Source organism: Schistocerca gregaria, chromosome 2 (genome assembly GCF_023897955.1).
Source record: "Schistocerca gregaria isolate iqSchGreg1 chromosome 2, iqSchGreg1.2, whole genome shotgun sequence".
In the NCBI taxonomy this organism is placed as follows: Eukaryota; Metazoa; Arthropoda; class Insecta; order Orthoptera; family Acrididae; genus Schistocerca; species Schistocerca gregaria.
In genome coordinates, this window is record NC_064921.1 from 510,016,781 (window position 1) to 510,039,098 (window position 22,318).

Below are 22,318 nucleotides of genomic sequence, written 5' to 3' on the forward strand. Positions count from 1 at the left end.
GTGAATCTGTCAAGCTGTCAGAGACGTCGTTCTTTAGGATGTTGTGTTGTTGTTCACCTGCGCTTCACATTAGCTTGAATGTCGGTTATGTCGTCAAATTGTTGACTGTTCGTCTGAATTTTTTGCACTTTGTCGTTTTAGAGTAGGTTCGTATTGATAGCGTCGAGTCTCGTCACCCGGTATGAATTTTTCCAAAAAGCAATTGACCGCATTTTGCATTTCAGTCAAGTGTTGGTAGGTGTCAGCGGGTCACTGTTTTTGTTTGGGTGTCACGGTGTGGAGGACAAACTCGTCTCTTCTTCAAAACATTTTCGAGAGCGTCTTAAATTTTTGATTTACGAATGTTGCACCATTTGACTTTGTGTCACAACAGCGTTTACACACTAGGGCCGCACGTCCACTACTTAACATTGCTTACAAAAAAAGAAAATGTTCAAATGTGTGTGAAATCCTATGGGACAAACACACACACCCATGCCTAAGGGAGGACTCGAACCTCCGCAGGGACCAACCGCACAGTCCATGACTGCAGCGCCATAGTCCGCTTTTTTTTTTTTTTTTTAAGTCTCATTTTGCTCGTTTTCGTTCCTTATATCTGCTCGGAGCGGACGTCATAAGACACCCGTTTAAGTTCGTCGTTGATCCATTAACTCAGTGTTTTTATCACAGAGGGAAGGTACCCCTCTGACCGAACACGCTGAGCTACCGTGCCGGCAGATCGCTCGGCTAATCCCGAAGGCACACGTGTTGTTAGCTCAGGCTGGCATTGTAGTTACTGCTCTAGTGCTGCTGGTACGTCAGGAATAAAATCAGATCTTTTTTGGACGGACGATGTACATGTGTAGCTGTTGATCGTTTCTGTCTTCGTCTGGGATGCTTCCGCGCAATTCACAGTCTTCCTGTCCGAAGGCCGGACATTCCTCCGGCTACCGCAAAGGTGCCGGCGAAGTGCAGCGCGCATGCGCGGAGAGGGTCTGCATCGCTTTCCTATCGCGGGCGCCAAAAATAAGCGAAGCTGCGGTCCGGCCGGCGGCGTCGGGCGGCTAGCGTCCATCGGCCTGCGCGCACGGCACCAAAGGCGTCCAATTGTCTGCCGCCGCCCAGAAGGTTCCGGCTCACGCCCGCGCCGCCACCGCCACCCGTATATAAAGGCGAGGGCGGCGCCGCCGCGGTAGCTTAGCTATCAGCCGCCGGCAGACACCCAGACACCCACCATGAGTGCCGCGCCCTCGGTGAGTGCGTACGCTGCTCAGCAGACAGCACGGCGCTCCCGCCGCCCTGGGACCCCACGGCGGACTGCCCCCGTCTTCCTCCGTGTTGTTCAGTGTTGCGCGTGCCGGACCTGCACTAACACCTCGAGCGCCGCGGCGGGATATCTCGTGAAACGCACTGGTGTTAAACCACAGCGGTGCTAGAAAAAATGCTATGTTGTTGCTCAATAAAGCCTGACCGTGGATAATCTATATATCTCTACTGCCACAAATCGGCGGCGAGAAAAATGCATCCATCAAAACCTCTCCTGCAGTGTAGTGTTGAATCAACTAATTGTGTTTGCGTGAAAACGAATCATATATGCTACATACACTGCGGCTTATTTTAACTCTGTCAGAAACAGGTTTTCTACAAAGTGGCGCATTTTCTTCACACTTGGGTAATGGTATTAACTAGAAGACTCCAAACAGTAACAACATAAACACGTGATTTTAATACTTAACTTCTTGGAGGGATTCTGCGAAACCAGAAAAATAGAAGCTATAGTATACGAATAAATAAAGTATTGTATTTGATAAGAGGTAACTTTACAGATTATGAAAGGATCTTTGGTAAAGCACTCTATGGAGTTACGACATAGGGGATCTATTAACTTCACCATGGAATTAGTGTGTAGCTGCCTTTCAGTTTTATTTTCGTTAATGAAATTCGTCGTAAATAACGCAACATAATTTTAGAAGAACAGTGATGTACATACCTACAACACTAGAGGGGGAAAAATGGCCTTTATTACCCATTGTCAAAGCTGTCAGTGGCTCAGAGGGGAGTTCAATAAGCAGCAGTGAAGATTTGTGACCATTTGCCAAGTAATAGAAAATGTCTCACGGATAGCGAAGCAAATTTTAAATCTGATGTAAAATCATTTCTCCTGAACAAATCCTTCTATTTCTTTGATGAATTTCTAATTAAAAACTGGTAGCCAGCAAAAATAAAACAAAAAATCTTTTTTAAGTTTGCTTCCATGAGTAGGAGGAATAAAAGATACCTTGTTCATTAATGTTAACAGTAGTCTATTATATTTTATTAACTGACTCAATCCATATCATTTCGATAAAAGAACCGCTCAAATAACTTACGGAATGTATAACTAACTAACTAACTTTGTATACCTCGGGAGGCTCATTTTATGATAACATCAAATTTTATTTTATTATCTGACCCTAATAACCATTTTATTTGCTTACCCAGCACCGGCATGTTACTAGATCGATGTTTATGGATACAATAAGATATAATTTTGACTGAATTACTCATTGTCAACAATGTCGATCACTAGGTATGAGAATTTTCTATGTGTGTGTTGTAAATACTTTCATTTATGACAGTCCGTTCGATATTCATTTGGATGTAGATGTCAACACTGTAATAATCAGTTCATGGGGTCCTACAGTAGTGTCCTTCATGAGTTGCAAAACTTTTTGTCAAAGCTATTTCAAATAGGCAATATGTATTTAATAATGGAGACTGATTAATCTATGATTCCTTAATAAATTAATAAATTTTCTGTGCTTTACCTTTGTACGTTTTGTATTAATGGTTCATTCCTCATGTTATTGCAATATTTATGTCTGAAGCTCAGTTTTTTCTATAATGAAGATTGTATCATTATTGACAGCGAATACTAACGCGAGTGTAAGTATACGATAACAGAAGCAAAACAGTTAACTTGGGTTAGCAAACGTGACTTTTGCGAGATAACTGCGAAACTATGGTTAAAAGCTATCGCTGTCTTCAGTATGAAATATTGTTTGGTTAGTACAGTTATATTTGAAATGAAAACTTTGCGATTTGATACTCCTGTATATTGGCTCTAAGTTACACCCATGCTCCGTCTTAACAAAAAAAAGTATGATACTGCTTCAGCACGCTACACATTACCAATTACTGTACACTTGTACCTGTCAAAGATGTTCCACGTGTCGTCCCCGCATTTCGATGTAATACGAAACTCATCCCTTCATCTAATTTCCTTTCAATCATCTTCAAATTATTTCGTAAGTTTTCACAAGACTCTTCATTTTGCTGTTATAGTTCTTCTACTATATATACTTTTAAGAGGACCTCAGACAGAAAAATCCAGAGGATGGAGGTCACGTGATCTTGGAGGCTAAGGTGCAGGACCTCCATACCTATACACATCAGACTTTATTGGATCTTTAGATGTTCTACATTAGCAGTAAAATGTGTCGGTGACCCATTGTGCAAATGTGCTACAGTCCCCCAACCATGGGCCGGCAATGAAATTTGAGCCCAGTTGTATGCCAACTTAATCCAAACGTTTATATTTCAAATACGTTTTTACTAAATGCGACAATTTACCATATGATGTCACACACTCGCAATTATTGCAAGCATGGCTCATTGTGGATGCATGTTTACTTGATCGTCTTTACTTCAATTATGATATGCTTCTATCAGAGTTAGTTTGCCCTGCTTGTTACGATGGACACTGTACATCAGAAGCCATCACTCACATTCTAAAGGACATAATAAACATTTAATATATTAATGTTACACTACTATTATTGACTAACCAGATGGCATGTTATAAATTTCGACCAGTGACCCTGAACTTGTTCATGGCGTTCGCTATCACCTTGTGCTGTGAAGTTCCCTCACACGATCGTAGAGAACATTAGCTTTGCAATCATCATGCGCTTCAGCACACCGCGTATAATCGGAGAGTCGGGTCCCGCTAGCTGCTCCGGAATGGACAACACTGACTTCTGCATCGCGGTCTGGCACCTCGCCCCCTAGCGCGACAACAGGTGTCACAGAGAACACACAACACCAACCCGGTGCCGCAAGGTAAACACAATACTTTATTAGTTGCAGGTACATATCTGGCTTATAGGCTTGAAACCACGTTTTTAAATTGGCTCGATAGCTAACTTTATGAACTGGCTATTGTCAGCATAATAGAATCGTTAGAAAACGAGGACCTTCAAACAATACTCCATTGGTCTAGTCATAGCGAATTTGTTTACATTTTACTGCACCTAATTAAAGAGAAAAATTATTTTTTATGCTTTTATATTTCCAATAATTTCCTTTCTTAAGTGAAAGTTGTAAAATTTCACAACAGATTAATTTAGTGTAAAAAAATCAATTTTTGACTTTGTCTAACGTTTGTCCGATGAGTAGGCCTACATTGTATTACTGAAGTGGTATTCTTGAACATGTGCAAAACAACAATCTATGGCTGCCATAACCTGTTCATTGAGTTCAAAACGTTTTCCAGTCACATATTTCTTTAGCTTGGGAATTGGAAGTGGTAGTCAGAGTGTTCGAAAGCTGACGAATATGCTATTGTTCCCAGAATTCTAACTTTTAATTTCTCAGTTTTTCCCTGGTCAATGCGCCTTTGTGGGCATGGGTAAATCAGATGAAACGTGCGTCTCCAACATTTCTGAAACGTGAGCTGCTATGGATGTTCTGTTTACACAAAAATGAAATCGAAACAAAGGGTCCACAATTGCAGCGCGCGCATACTGTAGTAATCATTAGAATATGTATTTAATTTAGAAACTCATGTTTTAAATGGAACAGTTCCCATTGACTTCAACAATACTAAACTAGAGTAAATTATATGTCAATGGTGTTTTTTATTCGGGTCTGTGATACAGGTTATTGGCGTGCAGTCGAAGTTTCAAAATTTTAAGTATCAGCAGTTGTCTGCTGCAAGTGTCAGCTCTAATTTAAGGGAAAAAATTGAATTTATAAGCAAAATACTTGGATACTGAAGAAAGTGACTTGACCTCCAAAGGTGGTGTTCAAATTGCCGACCTCTAGCTTCAGTAGGAGCTTACTGCTCTTTGTAAAGACTGATCTATACGTTATAGTATTTTACAGGAAATTTCGGCGTTTGCAGCAGTAATACATCTTCACGCATTATCTGCTGCAGCGGTATGTCATTGTAAACAGTGTCTTTTAGCTTTCACCCGTAAAAAAATATCCAAGGGAATGTGGCCGGCCAACGTACACGACCCCTTCGTCCGATCCAACGATTCGGAAACAGTCACTGGAGAGAAGCTGTAGTATGTTGTACACTATGCATTGAACATTCATCGTACTGGTACAAACGGTCATCTGATCCATTCATATGTTTGATGCCTTTACAGTACACTGTCAGTGTTTCAACTTACTTGTTAGTTATTTTCTGATGGTAGGAATTGGCGAGGATGGTATTTACCAACGCTGAAAAAGTCGACACGTTAGTGGTGTGTGGAGAATGTAGGAAGAATGTTGTTCATTCTTGTGCTCTGTACGTGGAACGATATTCGTCTAGACGTTACCCGGCTCGACATATATTTGTAAACCTCTTGAACCAGTTATGTGCAAATAGAAAAATAACACCTAAAAAACGTTACAGGACAAATCGAGTGACTGTAGAAGAGGGTGAAATTAATGTTATACACGCTGCTGCTGTGCATTCGCACGGGGAGGTGGCACAGGTCAGGTAAGCGTACTACACGTTCTCCACTGTCACAAGTTACATCTGTATCAAGATCTACATGGCAACGAGTTGTAAATCGTATTAGCTTTCGTAGTTGGTCATTAAGATTAGATTCACCTGAGCTACCATGTCTCTAGCTTAGTGATTAAGCAACATTTCACGCTCAAGCAAACCTCCACAGCATGCATTATTGGTTTGTAAATAATCTCTTCGTAAGAGGGACCGTCAGCGTCCATGGAGTGTAAATAGGTGGTGTGGAATAGTGAACCTTCAGCTCACACGGCCTGTTTTCGTCGAAGGAACATTAAATTCACAAAACGATCTCAACCTCGTAACAGAGCAATTGCCACAAGTATTATAACACGTTCCGCTGCAGACTAGGAAACAAATGTAGCATCAGCATGATGGCTATTCAGTGAATAGTGCTTGCTTTCAACAGTTGTTGCTAAATCGTTAAACTAGACGGAACAGACCTGTGCCTTACCCAGCCCCTTCACCACGTTTGGTCATCTTAGAGGTTTTTCCATTGGTGGTCTTAGATGTTTTTCCCTGGGGAAAGCTAAAAGAGACCCATTTCAAGGACATGCCGACTACAACGGACGATATGAAATGACGTATCACTGCTGCACATGCCAAAATTACTAGTAAAAATGCGAGAATGTGTACAGAAGTCTTTCCATGGCAGACTGAAAGCTTGTATTGAAGCTGGTGACTGGCATTTTGAACAATACCTTTGCAAGTATCCAAATCATTTGTTTATTTACTTTTCTCCATAAGTTAGTGCTGAAAGATGGAACAGACCATTGTCGCTACTCATCAATTTCAAACTGCTTTTGCTCGTCAATTGCCTGTTCTAGAATTCAGAAAAAAACACCACTGGAATTCTGATTTATTCTAGTTTCCTTTTGTTAATGTCAGTTGGCATTGTACTCTTTAAAAACGTGACATTCTAAAATAATTACACATTATAGTGACCATTTAAATCTTTGTGTGGTGCAACTGTGGGTCCTTAGTCACATTTCATTTACTTGAAAACGGCAGAAGTGGTGGGGTGCAAACTTCAGCTGATTTACCCTGTGCTGTTCTGAATATCTCTTCCGCAGTCCAGACCTCTTCTTTCGTACTTTTTTATCCAACTGGTCCAGGACGCTTGCGTAATATTTTCCAGTTCTTGTTTTTCGAATTATTTAGATTAATGGACGTATGTTTCTACCTGCTACCAAATTCACACGCACACAGGTTGTAGTAATTCAACAATAGCCTAAACTCGGCAGCACGGAAGAACCCCGAACATACGGCTTTAGTTTGCCCAGAGTCGTCACATACGTTCTCGGCGACAAGACAAACAGTAATGCGAAGCAATACTAAGTACAATGTCAGACAACTGCCTCGAACACATAGCCCAACAGCACACATCCGAAATAAATATTTTACCCAGACGGTCTAAAAAGTATCGAGACCGGATTAATAGAAAATAGAGAAAACTTAAGATGGTGATTTTAACGCCTCGAGTGTTGTACATACTCCTAGTGTCCCCTCGCTTGAGTAAAGCATACAAGAACTTCATACAACTATGTGAAACTGTCAGATAAGACCTTCTTTGGGAAGTTGTTCAACTTGCGCTTCACAACGGCTTGAATGTCGGTAATGTCGCCAAAGCGTTGACCATTCATCTGAATTTATGGACTGTATACTTTTGTGGTAGGTTCGTATTGCTAACACCAAGTCTCGTCACCCGTGATGATTTTTCCCGCAACAGAACTGCCCTCGTATTACCTTTCAATGAAGTCGCAGCAGGCATTCATGCGTCGTTGTTTTTGTTCTGGAGTCAAGGTGTTCGTGTACATACCCTACTCTTCTGCAAAATAATCTGAAGAATCTCTTGAACTTTACACTGTTTGCCCACAACTGACTGGTCTTATGCACATCTGCTGTTTACCATTGTTAGTTGAAGCTGCCGCCGTGGTTACTGCGCTGACGTCACTTTTACGCCAGCGATGAACTCAGTCTCGAAACTCTTTGGTCAGACGGTATAACCTCCTGGCAACAAACAGACCCAATCTTCTCGACAGCAACACCAATGAGAAAGAGACTGGCGACCATGAAGCTATGGATGATGGATGCCAGTGGCAACAGAAGTCATCAATAAAGCCAGAAGAGAGCTTGTATTTTGTCGAACTGATACAGCAAACATTAGCAAAGAACTTAAAAAAGGCGAACGGACTACATTTGGTCCAAGTCTGAGAAACACAGAGCAACTGTGTTACAGCTCAAAGACATCATACACTGTTATATTTATAAATACGTTTTAATCAAAGTAAAAAATATTTACCTTGATTTAATGGTACTACTCGGAAAACTTCGCGAAAACAGAGACTGCAACACCTTCGCTATATAAGTGATTGATAGATAAACCTATACTAATCTCTTCAGGAAGATCATGACAGAGAATGCATCAGAATATCATACGAAATTCTGGTTCTATGTAAAGACTCTGACTGGAGCCAATAGTCCCTTTTACCTCTCATACATCATGCTGTTGTGGAAACCGAAGATAGCATATAGAAAGCCGGAATATTAAAATCCGTATTTAAAAATGTGTTTGCAAATAAAAATACTACCGTACTCAGAAATGAAAGATACTGAAATAGGGTTGAAGAAAAATATCCGCTGCCAGTCACAATAAAAGGTGTTTATGCGTCACACGACCGGTTTCGGGCTTGCGCCCTTTTTCAGGTGTTAATACATTCGTTTACATGTTTGTGCTGTTGGAGATGAAAAAAGATGAAGCACCATTATTACAGTTAAGCTGTGATGATAGTTTTTCCTCTTGGTTATACACTTATGGTTATTTCCGCGTCCATATATCACGTATAGCTCCATATTACACTGTTATGATGTGCACTACACTAAGTTTACATCCAAACATATGGGACGGGCCTGATCAACCGAAATGGACACATAATCCTCGGCAGTAATGCGACGGTGCCGAGTGGCTGTGGGGTCCATGCAGAACCACGATATAGTTATCCTAGTCATCACCGAATCCACGCCATGTTTCACTCTTTGGACGTAAACTTGGACAGAAGTTCTAAGCAATGTGAAATAACACCCATCCAACAAAATGCCTTTCTTCAATTGTGCCATAATCCAAGTGTTATGGGTTCAGCACCACGTTTGCCGTTACAAATGGCTCTGAGCACTATGCGACTTAACTTCTGAGGTCATCAGTCGCCTAGAACTTAGAACTAACTAAACCTAACTAACCTAAGGGCATCGCACACATCCATGCCCGAGGCACGATTCGAACCTGCGACCGTAGCGGCCGCTCGGCTCCACACTGTAGCGCCTAGAACCACACGGCCACTCCGGCCGGCGTTCCGTTACAAAAATTTGCATTATTGTTATATGGGTTGGGAATTACAGCTCATCGGGCAAGTCCCACGTTATGGTGCTCCCTTCATATTGTTTTGCTACTCACAGGGCTCACGAGTGCGACATTCAGTTTTGCAGTGACTCGCCCTCTTACATTGCATATCTGCCGTGTGTGGTCAAATACAACAGCGCAACTTGCACGCTTGGCTAACATCTGCATTTTTCTTCAAGCATTTCTTGTAGCGTTTCTGTATCTTTTTCCAACCCTTGTACACACAGCCTAACAGACGATTGTCGCTTTGGTCCATCTGTTACACGCTGCTAATGTATGTTCCAAGCTCAAATATTTAGACATTCTTGAAGGGGAAGATTATTATCTTAGAGAATCAGCTCGTACTCAAGAAAACACCACTCTTGGAACACATAGCTTGCTTCATCTATCTTGCAAACAACAGACGCAGGTGGCATCAATATTCCAATACTTTCCAAATGTTTTCTACACTCTACCCGAACTTCGAATAATAACCAGGATACAATCGTACGGAGTTTCTTCGCAGATAGGTCATTTTCGCGATGAATATTGCCTTATAGAGACTAGTACGTTATACTTCACAGCGAATGTTCAACATAACTGAAAGTACCACCAGATGTACGCCAAACAATCCAATCGTTACCGTGCTCAGTATAGATACAGGATCAACCACATGGGGTCCTCAGGACTATAAGGTTGTCAGGGGACTTTGGGGCTGTCTACACGAAAATATCGCCGTTGGACGGTGCAGAACATGGACGAAATTCTGCACTGCCCGACCAAAGTAGAGAAGAATGCAAAAGGGGAGGAGGAAACAACACGAAATTTCAGGGCTTGAGAGAATTTCAGTGATTACAAAACTGACAAAAATTACAAAGAATTAATAAAATTTTCTCGGGCTTCCAGTCGCGTCAGGTGGTTAAAGTACCACGAGCTTTCGACCGAGCTCTCGCCGGTCATTGTCAAGTGGTAAGACGGACTGCTGTGTCGCCGTGGCCGCGACTTTATATAGCCGCACAGCTGGCTGTGACGTCACTGGTGCTCTCTTCCTCATCATATACGGTAATGTTTTCATCCCGCGGCCGTCGCGCCCGTTTTAACATCGTAATAGCCGGGTCCCAGGCTGTGCTGAGCTGCAAACCGCCGTCCTTATTGATGGTGTTTTCAGAGGTTTTTATTTCAGTAGCTTCTTTTATGGCGCTATCCCAAAATCCCTTCGTCTTCGTAACAATAGATGTTTCGTCGAATAGAATTCGGTGTCCATTTTCTACGGCGTGTTCTGCCACGGCTGATTTTTCTGGATAGCGTAGGCGTAACCACCTCTCGTGTTCCGTCCGGCGTTGCTCCACCGTGCGTACTGTCTGGCCGACGTGGTAACAGCCACACTGACATGGTATCTTGTACACTCCAGGCGTTCTAAGCCCTAGCTCGTCCTTCACAGGCCTCTTGAGCTGACAAATTTCTACTGGGGGCCTGAACACCGGTGAAATTTTATATCTCTCCAGGAGCCGGATAATCTTTCCCGGCACTGTACCACAGACGGATGGAACACGAGAGGTGCTTACGCCTACTTAACAGTACGACGTTGCACGCCCTCTGGCCTCGATGCATACACTGCTTTGGTTGGGAAGGATATCGCAACGCCCCTGCATTGTCTCCTAAGGCAAGCGGCCCACGGCTGTTGCTACCATAGACCATGTACACTGAAGAGCCAAAGAAACTGGTACACTTGCCTAATATCGTGTAGGACCCCTGCGAGTGCGCAGAAGTGCCGCAACACGGCGTGACGTGGACTCGACTAATGTCTGAAGTAGTGCCGGTGGGAATTGACACCATGAATCCTGCAGGGCTGTAAATAAATCCGTAAGAGTACGGAACAGCTCGCGCAAGGCATCCCAGATATGCTCAATAATGTTCATATCTGGGGAGTTTGGTGACCAGCGGAAGTGTTTAAACTCAGAAGGGTGCTCCTGGAGCCATTCTGTAGCAATTCTGGACGTGTGCGGTGTCGCATTGTCCTGCTGGAATTTGACAACAAACAATCACTGATTCTTAAACACTGCTATTTTGGTGTAGAAAATCCGAGGATCATGTAGTCTGCCCTTGCAGTTTCACTTTATGATGCAACCTTTTTTTTAAAATACGCACGGAGTACAACTTTTTTTTCATCTGGTGAATATGATTGTCGAGGGGAGGATAGTTTGTTATACGTTCATTCAACTGAGGAAAAACATCATTCCTTAAGTCCTGCAAAGCTACTGTGATCAATGTGTTCAAGGGGCTCTTCACATTTAAAATAGATGTTTGCCTTAATACCCTCTCACTCATCTCACAGACATAAACAACATCATTCAATGAAGAGATAAGCCACCTCTGTTCTTTATCGAAATGAGAACTATACAGGGTGAGTCACCTAACGTTACCGCTGGATATATTTCTTAAACCACATCGAATACTGACGCACCGATTCCACAGACCGAACGTGAGGAGAGGGGCTAGTGTAATTGTTTAATACAAACCATACAAAAATGCACGGAAGTATGTTTTTTAACACAAACCTACGTTTTTTAAAATGGAACCATGTTAGTTTTGTTAGCACATCTGAACACATAAACAAATACGTAATCAGTGCCGTTTGTTGCATTGTAAAATGTTAATTACATCCGGAGAAATTGTAACCTAAAGTTGACACTTGAGTACCACTCCTCCGCTGTTCGCTCGTGTGTATCGGAGAGCACTGCAACATACATCGCGTTTCTACAGAATGATCTGCCAACGTTGCTCGAAAATGTGCCACTGAAAACGCGTCGACGTAAGTGGTATCAGTATGATGGTGCACCTGCACATTCCGCAATTAACACTAGGCTGACCCTTGACAGGATGTTCGACGGGCGTTTCATAGGACGTGGAGGACGCATAAATTGGCCAGCCCTTTCTCCTGATCTTACACCTCTGGACTTCTTTCTGTGGGGTATGTTAAAGGAGAATGTGTACCGTGATGTGCCTACAATCCCAGAGGATATGAAACAACGTATTGTGGCAGGCTTCGGCGACATTACACCAGATGTACTGCGGCGTGTACGACATTCATTACGCCAGAGATTGCAATTGTGTGCAGCAAATTATGGCCACCACATTGAACATCTATTGGCCTGACATGTCGAGACACACTCTATTCCACTCCGTAATTGAAAACGGAAACCACGTGTGTACGTGTACCTCACCCCCCATGGTACTGTACATGTGCGTCAGTGAAAAAGACCAATAAAAAGGTGTTAGCATGTGGACGTAATGTGCTGTTCAGGTCTCTTCTGTACCTAAGGTCCATCACCGTTCCCTTTGGATCCCTACGTAATTCGGTGCTCTCCGATACACACGATCGAACAGCGGAGGAGTGGTACTCAAGCGTCAACTTTAGGTTACAATATCTCCGGATATAATTAACATTTTACAATGCAACAAACGGCACTGATTACGTATTTGTTTATATGTTCAGATGTGCTAACAAAACTAACGGTGTTCCATGTTAAAAAACGTAGGTTTGTGTTAAAAAACATACTTCCGTGCTTTTTGTATTAACCAATTACACTAGTCCCTCTCCTCACGTTCGGTCTGTGGAATCGGTCCGTCAGTTTTTGATGTGGTTTACGAAATATATCCAGCGGTAACGTTAGGTGACTCACCCTGTATATTAATAGGTTCAGGTGCCGACGGGCGCTGGTATACAGGGTGTTACAAAAAGGTACGGCCAAACTTTCAGGAAACATTCCTCACACACAAATAAAGAAAAGATGTTATGTGGACATGTGTCCGGAAACGCTTAATTTCCATGTTAGAGCTCATTTTAGTTTCGTCAGTATGTACTGTATTTCCTCGATTCACCGCCAGGATTTCATACGGGATACTCTACCTGAGCTGCTAGAACATGTGCCTTTACAAGTACGGCACATTTGGTTCATGCACGATGGAGCTCCTGGACATTTCAGTCAAAGTGTTCGTACGTTTCTCAACAACATATTCGGTGACCGATGGATTGGTAGAGGCAGACCAATTCCATGGCTTCCACGCTCTCCTGACCTCAACCCTCTTGACTTTCATTTATGGGGGCATTTGAAAGCTCTTGTCTACACAACCCCGGTACCAAATGTAGAGACTCTTCGTGCTCGTATTGTGGACGGCTGTGATACAATACGCCATTCTCCAGGGCTGCATCAACGCATCAGGAATTCCATGCGACGGAGGGTGGATGCATGTATCATCGCTAACGGAGGACATTTTGAACATTTCCTGTAAGAAAGTGTTTGAAGTCATACTGCTACGTTCTGTTGCTGTGTGTTTCCATTCCATGATTAATGTGATTTGAAGAGAAGTAATAAAATGGGCTCTAACATGGAAAGTAAGCGTTTCCGGACACATGCCCACGTAACATATTTTCTTTCTTTGTGTGTGAGGAATGTTTCCTGAAAGTTTGGCCGTACCTTTTTGTAACACCCTGTATATCAACGGGGACAGATAAAAATTTATGCCCCGATCGGGACTCTAACCCGAAAAAACAGACACCATATCCATATAAGTATGTAGTTCTGGCAATACCGGCCATGACCTTCTTCTTCGGTGCGGATGCACACATATTACCCCAACTCTTGGGGGCTAGGTAAGAATGAGTGTGTTGGGTAGGGACACTACGAATGTAGTGTGTGGACATACAAGGTGAGAATGTGGGACTCGCGGGAGGCGTGAGCGAGATACTCCCTGCAGTCGCACTCTCCTCTGTGCCCTCGGTGAATCAGATGGATACAGCGTCTGCCATGTAAGCAGGAGATCCCGGTCGAGGCACATATTTTCACCTGTCCCTGTTGATATATATCAACGCCCGTCGGCAGCTGAAGGTACTGATATATAATTCTAATTTCGTTCTACATGGTTGCATGTCCGAAACAACAGACACCATATCCATATAAGTATATATCTGTTCTTTATGTCCAAGATCATTGAACCTGAAACATTGGAATGTAGTACCAACTGGCAAACATTGCACATCACTTTTTGACGAGTTTCCTGGCCACTAATCCAGCAATGTATTCGACAACGTCATTCACATAGAAAGTGGGGGAAGCTTGATGCGCTATATAATCATGGTCATGATTTGTTAATGCCACCCCTGGAACAGATGGCAACTCATTGCATTCAACGTCCACATTTTAAAGACTAGTTGATGTTACACTGAAAATGGTGGTAGATTTAACGACAGAAAAATTTGCTCTTCTAGGTGTTCCACTCTGCATGTGCGCCAAAGGTCTCTTGAAAGCAACTTCAAACTGCCGAGCTGTGGGATTATTATTCTGCCGCCCACGACTCCTCATAGCACAGTAAAAGAGTTCCGAGTTATCTTGACTAAGTTTGTATGCCAATAAAAATGTAATTCCTGGTGCAGATCTATTCGTAATATCCTCATACACAGTTAAGGATGATTACAGACGAATGATGATGCCTATAAACCTAATTCTTTTTGTGGAGTGCCCAGTAATGTTCCGCCAACAGCTTCTTTTAATGTTATCAGCCAATTTTCTCTTACATTACATATTTTTGTACAACACTGTATGTAGTTGGGGTCAAGGGTGTTTTGAATTCCTTGCAAAATAGGTTTCTACTGTTTACTACGTTAAATAAATTATTTGTCAACCTGACAAATTTCTCTGTTGTTTTTACAGCCTTGAAACTGGGACAGGTCCACATTTTTATAACATTATGTAAGGGCTCAAAAAAAATGGCTCTGAGCACTATGGGACTCAACTGCTGTGGTCATTAGTCCCCTAGAACTTAGAACTACTTAAACCTAACTAACCTAAGGACATCACACACATCCATGCCCGAGGCAGGATTCGAACCTGCGACCGTAGCAGTCGCACGGCTCCGGACTGCGCGCCTAGAACCGCGAGACCACCGCGGCCGGCCAATGTAAGGGCACTGGCTGCACTTGACACTAAATGTCTGCGCAGCAAATTTAAATTTCATGGGTCCTTTTACCAATTAATACGTCGTATCATCGGTTTTGTCCCCAAATGCAATCCCTCTTGCACCTGTAATTTTTGTAGTTCCACAAAATAACTCCGTTTAAGTGAGCCATCTTTACTGAAAAGAGCTTCCTTTGCTTGGGAAAATTCCAGCAACAATAATACAAAAAGATTTTACGCATTCCAAAAAAAGGCCGTTAAGACCATCTTCAGTAAAAAATAAACTGACACATGCAGAACTGCCTAGCACAATTTAAAAATATTGACATTACCATTCAAGTGCATATACGAAACAATTTCGTAAATCAAAGCCATTATAATACCAGGAAAAAATGCATTTGTTTATTAACGTGACAACAAATAAAGGCCAGCTGAGAAGTATGCCACACAAACTGACAGCTGATGAGTAAGGTACTTGGTACTCGGTTGTAAAACTTAACTTCCTAAGAATCTAGAGGGCAGTATGAGTAAAAAGCGATTCCAGAAAGAGCTAAGGGATTATTTAATGGAGAAAAGTTCATGCAGCTTACGTTTGGATGTCTGACCTGTAGTTAAGGAATAACCAAATAGCTGTAAGACTTGGATATTAATCGATAGAAAAACTGTGGTCAAATGCGGTCAGCAGCAGCCTTGACCGGAAATATGCCTACCCTCACGCTCCCATGCTGTCCAACTTTGGATCACTGTCGCATCCGAATGCCCCACAAGTCTGGATAGCGCACATTCGACCAGCCAGGCAAATGGAGACCCCACAGTCAGTACCGTTTCACACTCTGATAACGCTGTCTCAGACGAGTATGCTTCATCTCCGTGTCCTTCACAGTGATCACTTAACATACGACGCTTTTCAAGCCCCTTATATACCCTACTAATCGTGGTAATAACACTAAACACGAAAACCCGTAACGCACCGTGGTGGCCGTTGCACTTGTCACTGAGAATGTTGTTGTTGTCTTCAGTCCTGAGACTGGTTTGATGCAGCTCTCCATGCTACTCTACCCTGTGCAAGCTGTTTCATCTCCCAGTACCTACTGCAACCTACATCCGTCTGAATCTGCTTAGTGTACTCATCTCTCGGTCTCCCTCTACGATTTTTACCATCCACGCTGCCCTCCAATGCTAAATTTGTGATCCCTTGATGCCTCAAAACATGTCCTACCAACCGATCCCTTCTTCTAGTCAAGTTGTGCCACAAACTTCTCTTCTCCCCAATCCTATTCAATACCTCCTCATTAGTTACGTGATCTATCCACCTTATCTTCAGTATTCTTCTGTAGCACCACATTTCGAAAGCTTCTATTCTCTTCTTGTCCAAACTATTTATCGTCCATGTTTCACTTCCATACATGGCTACACTCCATACAAATACTTTCAGAAACGACTTCCTGATACATAAATCTATATTCGATTTTAACAAATTTCTCTTCTTCAGAAACGCTTTCCTTGCCATTGCCAGTCTACATTTTATATCCTCTCTACTTCGACCATCATCAGTTATTTTACTTCCTAAATAGCAAAACTCCTTTACTACTTTAAGTGTCTCATTTCCTAATCTAATTCCCTCAGCATCACCCGATTTAATTGGACTACATTCCATTATCCTCGTTTTGCTTTTGTTAATGTTCATCTTATATCCTCCTTTCAAGACACTGTCCATTCCGTTCAACTGCTCTTCCAAGTCCTTTGCCGTCTCTGACAGAATTACAATGTCATCGGCGAACCTCAAAGTTTTTACTTCTTCTCCATGAATTTTAATACCTACTCCAAATTTTTCTTTTGTTTCCTTTACTGCTTGCTCAATATACAGATTGAATAACATCGGGGAGAGGCTACAACCCTGTCTCACTCCTTTCCCAACCACTGCTTCCCTTTCATGCCCCTCGACTCTAATAACTGCCATCTGGTTTCTGTACAAGTTGTAAATAGCCTTTCGCTCCCTGTATTTTACCCCTGCCACCTTTAGAATTTGAAATAGAGTATTCCAGTCAACATTGTCGAAAGCTTTCTCTAAGTCTACAAATGCTAGAAACGTAGGTTTGCCTTTTCTTAATCTTTCTTCTAAGATAAGTCGTAAGGTCAGTATTGCCTCACGTGTTCCAACATTTCGACGGAATCCAAACTGATCCTCCCCGAGGTCCGCATCTACCAGTTTTTCCATTCGTCTGTAAAGAATTCGCGTTAGTATTTTGCAGCTGTGGCTTATTAAACTGATAGTTCGGTAATTTTCACATCTGTCAGCACCTGCTTTCTTTGGGATTGGAATTATTATATTCTTCTTGAAGTCTGAGGGTATTTCGCCTGTCTCATACATCTTGCTCACCAGCTGGTAGAGTTTTGTCAGGACTGGTTCTCCCAAGGCCGTCAGTAGTTCTAATGGAATGTTGTCTACTCCGGGGGCCTTGTTTCGACTCAGGTCTCTCAGTGCTCTGTCAAACTCTTCACGCAGTATCGTATCTCCCATTTCGTCTTCATCTACATCCTCTTCCATTTCCATAATATTGTCCCCAAGTACATCGCCCTTGTATAAACCTTCTATATACTCCTTCCACCTTTCTGCCTTCCCTTCTTTGCTTAGAACTGGGTTGCCATCTGAGCTCTTGATATTCATACACGTGGTTCTCTTCTCTCCAAAGGTCTCCTTAATTTTCCTGTAGGCAGTATCTATCTTACCTCTAGTGAGATAAGCTTCTACATCCTTACATTTGTCCTCTAGCCATCCCTGTGTAGCCATTTTGCACTTCCTGTCGATCTCATTTTTGAGACGTTTGTATTCCTTTTTGCCTACTTCATTTACTGCATTTTTATATTTTCTCCTTTCATCAATTAAATTCAATATTTCTTCTGTTACCCAAGGATTTCTAGCAGCCCTTGTCTTTGTACCTACTTTATCCTCTGCTGCCTTCACTATTTCATCCCTCAGCGCTACCCATTCTTCTTCTACTGTATTTCTTTCCCCTATTCCTGTCAATTGTTCCCTTATGGTCTCCCTGAAACTCTGTACAACTTCTGGTTCTTTCAGTTTATCCAGGTCCCATCTCCTTAATTTCCCACATTTTTGCAGTTTCTTCAGTTTTAATCTACAGGTCATAACCAATAGATTGTGGTCAGAGTCCACATCTGCCCCTGGAAATGTCTTACAATTTAAAACCTGGTTCCTAAATCTCTGTCTTACCATTATATAATCTATCTGATACCTTTTAGTATCTCCAGGGTTCTTCCACGTATACAACCTTCTTTCATTATTCTTAAACCAAGTGTTAGCTATGATTAAGTTGTGCTCCGTGCAAAATTCTACTAGGCGGCTTCCTCTTTCATTTCTTAGCCCCAATCCATATTCACCTACTATGTTTCCTTCTCTCCCTTTTCCTACACTCGAATTCCAGTCACCCATTACTATTAAATTTTCGTCTCCCTTCACTATCTGAATAATTTCTTTTATTTCATCGTACATTTCTTCACTGAGAATAGCAGTCCTTAATTATTTACGTACCTGTTACTGGTGTGTACATGTACGAAGTCATATTGACGTCCGACCATGTCTTATGGGTGCTTCACTTTCTTTTTGTCAGGCAATGTAAATTAAGCTTATAGGAATGTTTCCCTTGGTTGCCAGAAAAATACTAGAACTCGTAATCCGTCTCGTTTATCCACTGTTGCAACGCTCTTTCATATTGTTCAAATGGCTCTGAGCGCTATGTGACTTAATATCTGAGGCCATCAGTCGCATAGACTGAGAACTACTTAAACCTAACTAACCTAAGGACATCACACACATCCATGCCCGAGGCAGGATTCGAACGTGCGATCGTAGCAGCACCGCGGTTCGGGACTGGAGCGCCTAGAACCGCTGGGCCACAACGGCCAGCCGAACGCTCTTTTTCCAGCTACCAACTCACTTGGTATTTGACTCAAAAGAATCAAAGCTGTATAATAGACTGGATCTCAAAGTGCACCCTCCACCACTTGTAGCAGAGAACGAAAACCACAAATAAATAAATAGTTTAGATTCCAGTTGACGTATTGCGTGTTAGCGTTTGTTATAGAATATTCGGCGGATGTTTGTTAAACAAATTTTCCAGTTGACCCATTTGAGTGAAATACTGTTTCAAAAAGTTGTGGCAACGAGAAACAGCGACAGATAAAATTTACATTTGACATGCGTAATTGTACAACTGATATGAACATTGCAATAATAACTTGTTTTTGACCTCTGCGCCATCGATATATATGGCCGATACACGGGATGGTCAGGAAGTGCGTGAAAAGTTTGTAAGCATGTTAGAAGGTAGCTTGTGCTGAGAAGAAATTGACCAGAAAAAAATTCGGCACGTTTCCGAGTTAATTAACGTTGAAGTTAGCCAATCAAAGCGTTGCATGCACGAATTCAAGCGGCCCGTCAGGGATGATGTCATCAAGCGTGTTCTTCGTTTGGTTTCCTGAAAACCGAACGAGAGAGCGATGCCAAAAATTGGACGTGGGACTCCAGTAAGGATCGTACCCGAACCAAAGGTTGAGCAGTCTCGAGCGCTATCATCTACCCTATGAGAGAACTGACACTAAGTGTATCTGAAGGGGACCCGAACCAAAGGTTGAGCAGTCTCGTGCGCTATCATCTATCCTGTGAGAGCAACTGACAGTAACTGAATCTGGAGGGGACCCTTGAATCTGCACGTGCAGCCGCCTGATTGGCTAACTCGGAAACGGCGCAACGCATTTCCCAGCACAGTCAACCCTGTAACACCCTTGCAAGATTTTCAGACTTTTCGTGACTACCATGTATTTTCTCCTTGATTTTGCACGTTCTCTATGCATTTTAATGCGCTGTTGTATTGCATCAAAGACAAAAGCTATGTAGATGTCGTTTAGTTTATCTTCGTAATTGAAACTTTAAAGTTTGACACTAGTTCTATCACCAGGGTTCATCTACAGATTTTAGCACGATGTTTTATGAGTCTCCGTTCATGAGCACAGATCGACTTTAACACTGCTGGTAGCAATTTTTTTTGATGGTGTTAAAATGTTGCAACACTGCCAGTTCCTTCAATCGGAACGGGGGCTGGTTCTGCTGGCAGCGCAGGTCGCCAGTTCGTGTAGGACGCACCCTGAGATGCGCAGCGCCAAGCATTCAACATTATCTGCTCGTCAGGCTCAGCCTTCGTGGTTTCGAGCAGGCGCACGGCACTCTCACCATAAAACGAGAAATCTTCCCTAACGTGACTACACGTGCGAAATCTCTTAAGTCATTGCACTGATACGCAGGAACAAAGCATTAGATAGATTTTGCTGCTGTTCTGCTCCTTAGAGGAGGATGCAGATTCTCGTGTACTGCTTAAATCTCAATTCGCTCTACATCAACATCCATACTCCGCAAGCCACCTGACGGTGTGTGGCGGAGGGTACTTTGAGTACCTCTATCGGTTCTCCCTTCTATTCCAGTCTCGTATTGTTCGTGGAAAGAAAGATTGTCGGTATGCCTCTGTGTGGGCTCTAATCTCTCTGACTTTATCCTCATGGTCTCTTCGCGAGATATACGTCGAAGGGAGCAACATACTGCTTGACTCCTCGGGGAAGGTATGTTCTCGAAACTTCAACAAAAGCCCGTACCGAGCTACTGAGCGTCTCTCCTGCAGAGTCTTCCACTGGAGTTTATCTATCATCTCCGTAACGCTTTCGCGATTACTAAATGATCCTGTAACGAAGCACGCTGCTCTCCGTTGGATCTTGTCTATCTCTTCTGTCAACCCTATCTGGTACGGATCGCACACTGGTGAGCAATATTCAAGCAGTGGGCGAACAAGTGTACTGTAACCTACTTCCTTTGTTTTCGGATTGCATTTCCTTAGGATTCTTCCAATGAATCTCAGTCGATCAACTTTATATGATCATTCCATTTTAAATCACTCCTAATGCCTACTTCCAGATAATTCACGGAATTAACTGCTTCCAGTTGCTGACCTGTTATATTGTAGCTAAATGAAAAGGATCTTTCCTTCTATGTATTCGCAGCACACTACACTTGTCTACATTAAGATTCAATTGCCATTCCCTGCACCATGCGTCAATTCGTTGCACATCCTCCTGGCCGGCCGAGGTGGCCGAGCGGTTCTAGGCGCTACTGTCTGGAACCGCGAGACCGCTACGGTCGCAGGTTGGAATCCTGTCTCGGGCATGGATGTGTGTGATGTCCCTAGGTTAGTTAGGTTTATGTAGTTCTAAGTTCTAGGGGACTAATGACCTCAGAAGTTAAGTCCCATAGTCCTCAGAGCCATTTGAACCATTCCTCCAGCATTTCAGTACAATTTTCCATTGTTACAACCTCTCGATATACCACAGCATCATCCGCAAAAAGCCTCATGAACTTCCGATGTTATCCACTACTAGGTCATTTATGTATATTGTGAATAGCAACGATCCTATGACACTCTCCTGCGGCACACGTGAAATCACTCTTACTTCGGAAGACTTCTCTCCATTGAGAATGACATGCTGCGTTCTGTTATCTAGGAACTCTTTAATCCAATCACACAATTGGTCTGATAGTCCATGTGCTCTTACTTTGTTCATTAAACGACTGAGGGGAACTGTATCGAACGCCTTGCGGAAGTCAAGAAACACGGCATCTACCCGGGAACCCTTGTCTATAGCCCTCTGAGTCTCGTGGACGAATAGCGCGAGCTGGGTTTCACACGATCGTCTTTTTAGAAACCCATGCTGATTCCTACAGAGTAGATTTCTAGGCTCCAGAAAAGTCATTATACTCGAACATAATATGTGTTCCAAAATTCTACAACTGATCGACGTTAGAGATATAGGTCTATAGTTCTGCACATCTGTTTGACGTCCCTTCTTGAAAACGGGGATGACCTGTGTCCTTTTCCAATCCTTTGGAACTCTGCGCTCTTCTAGAGACCTACGGTACACCGCTGCAAGAAGGGGGGCAAGTTCCTTCGCGTACTCTGTGTAAAATCGAACTGGTATCCCATCAGATCCAGCGGCCTTGCCTCTTTTGAGCTATTTTAATTGTTTCTCTATCCCTCTGTCGTCTATTTCGATATCTACCATTTTGTCATCTGTGCGACAATCTAGAGAAGAAACTACAGTGCAGTCCTCCTCTGCGAAACAGCTTTGGAAAGAGACATTTAGTATTTCAGCCTTTAGTCTTCCATCCTC

The 22,318-nt window shown here is 42.7% G+C and overlaps 1 protein-coding gene across 1 annotated transcript in view; it reads left to right on the forward strand.

Annotated features, from left to right (window-relative positions):
- The first annotated feature begins 1,001 nt into the window (after positions 1-1,001).
- LOC126329207 (SET domain-containing protein SmydA-8) overlaps positions 1,002-22,318 on the forward strand; it is a 215,557-nt gene continuing 194,240 nt past the window's right edge. Inside the window, exon 1 of the mRNA XM_049996134.1 lies at positions 1,002-1,232. Coding sequence (XP_049852091.1) covers positions 1,215-1,232 — 18 coding nt within the window. The 5' untranslated portion in view covers positions 1,002-1,214. The remainder of the gene's footprint in view (positions 1,233-22,318) is intronic.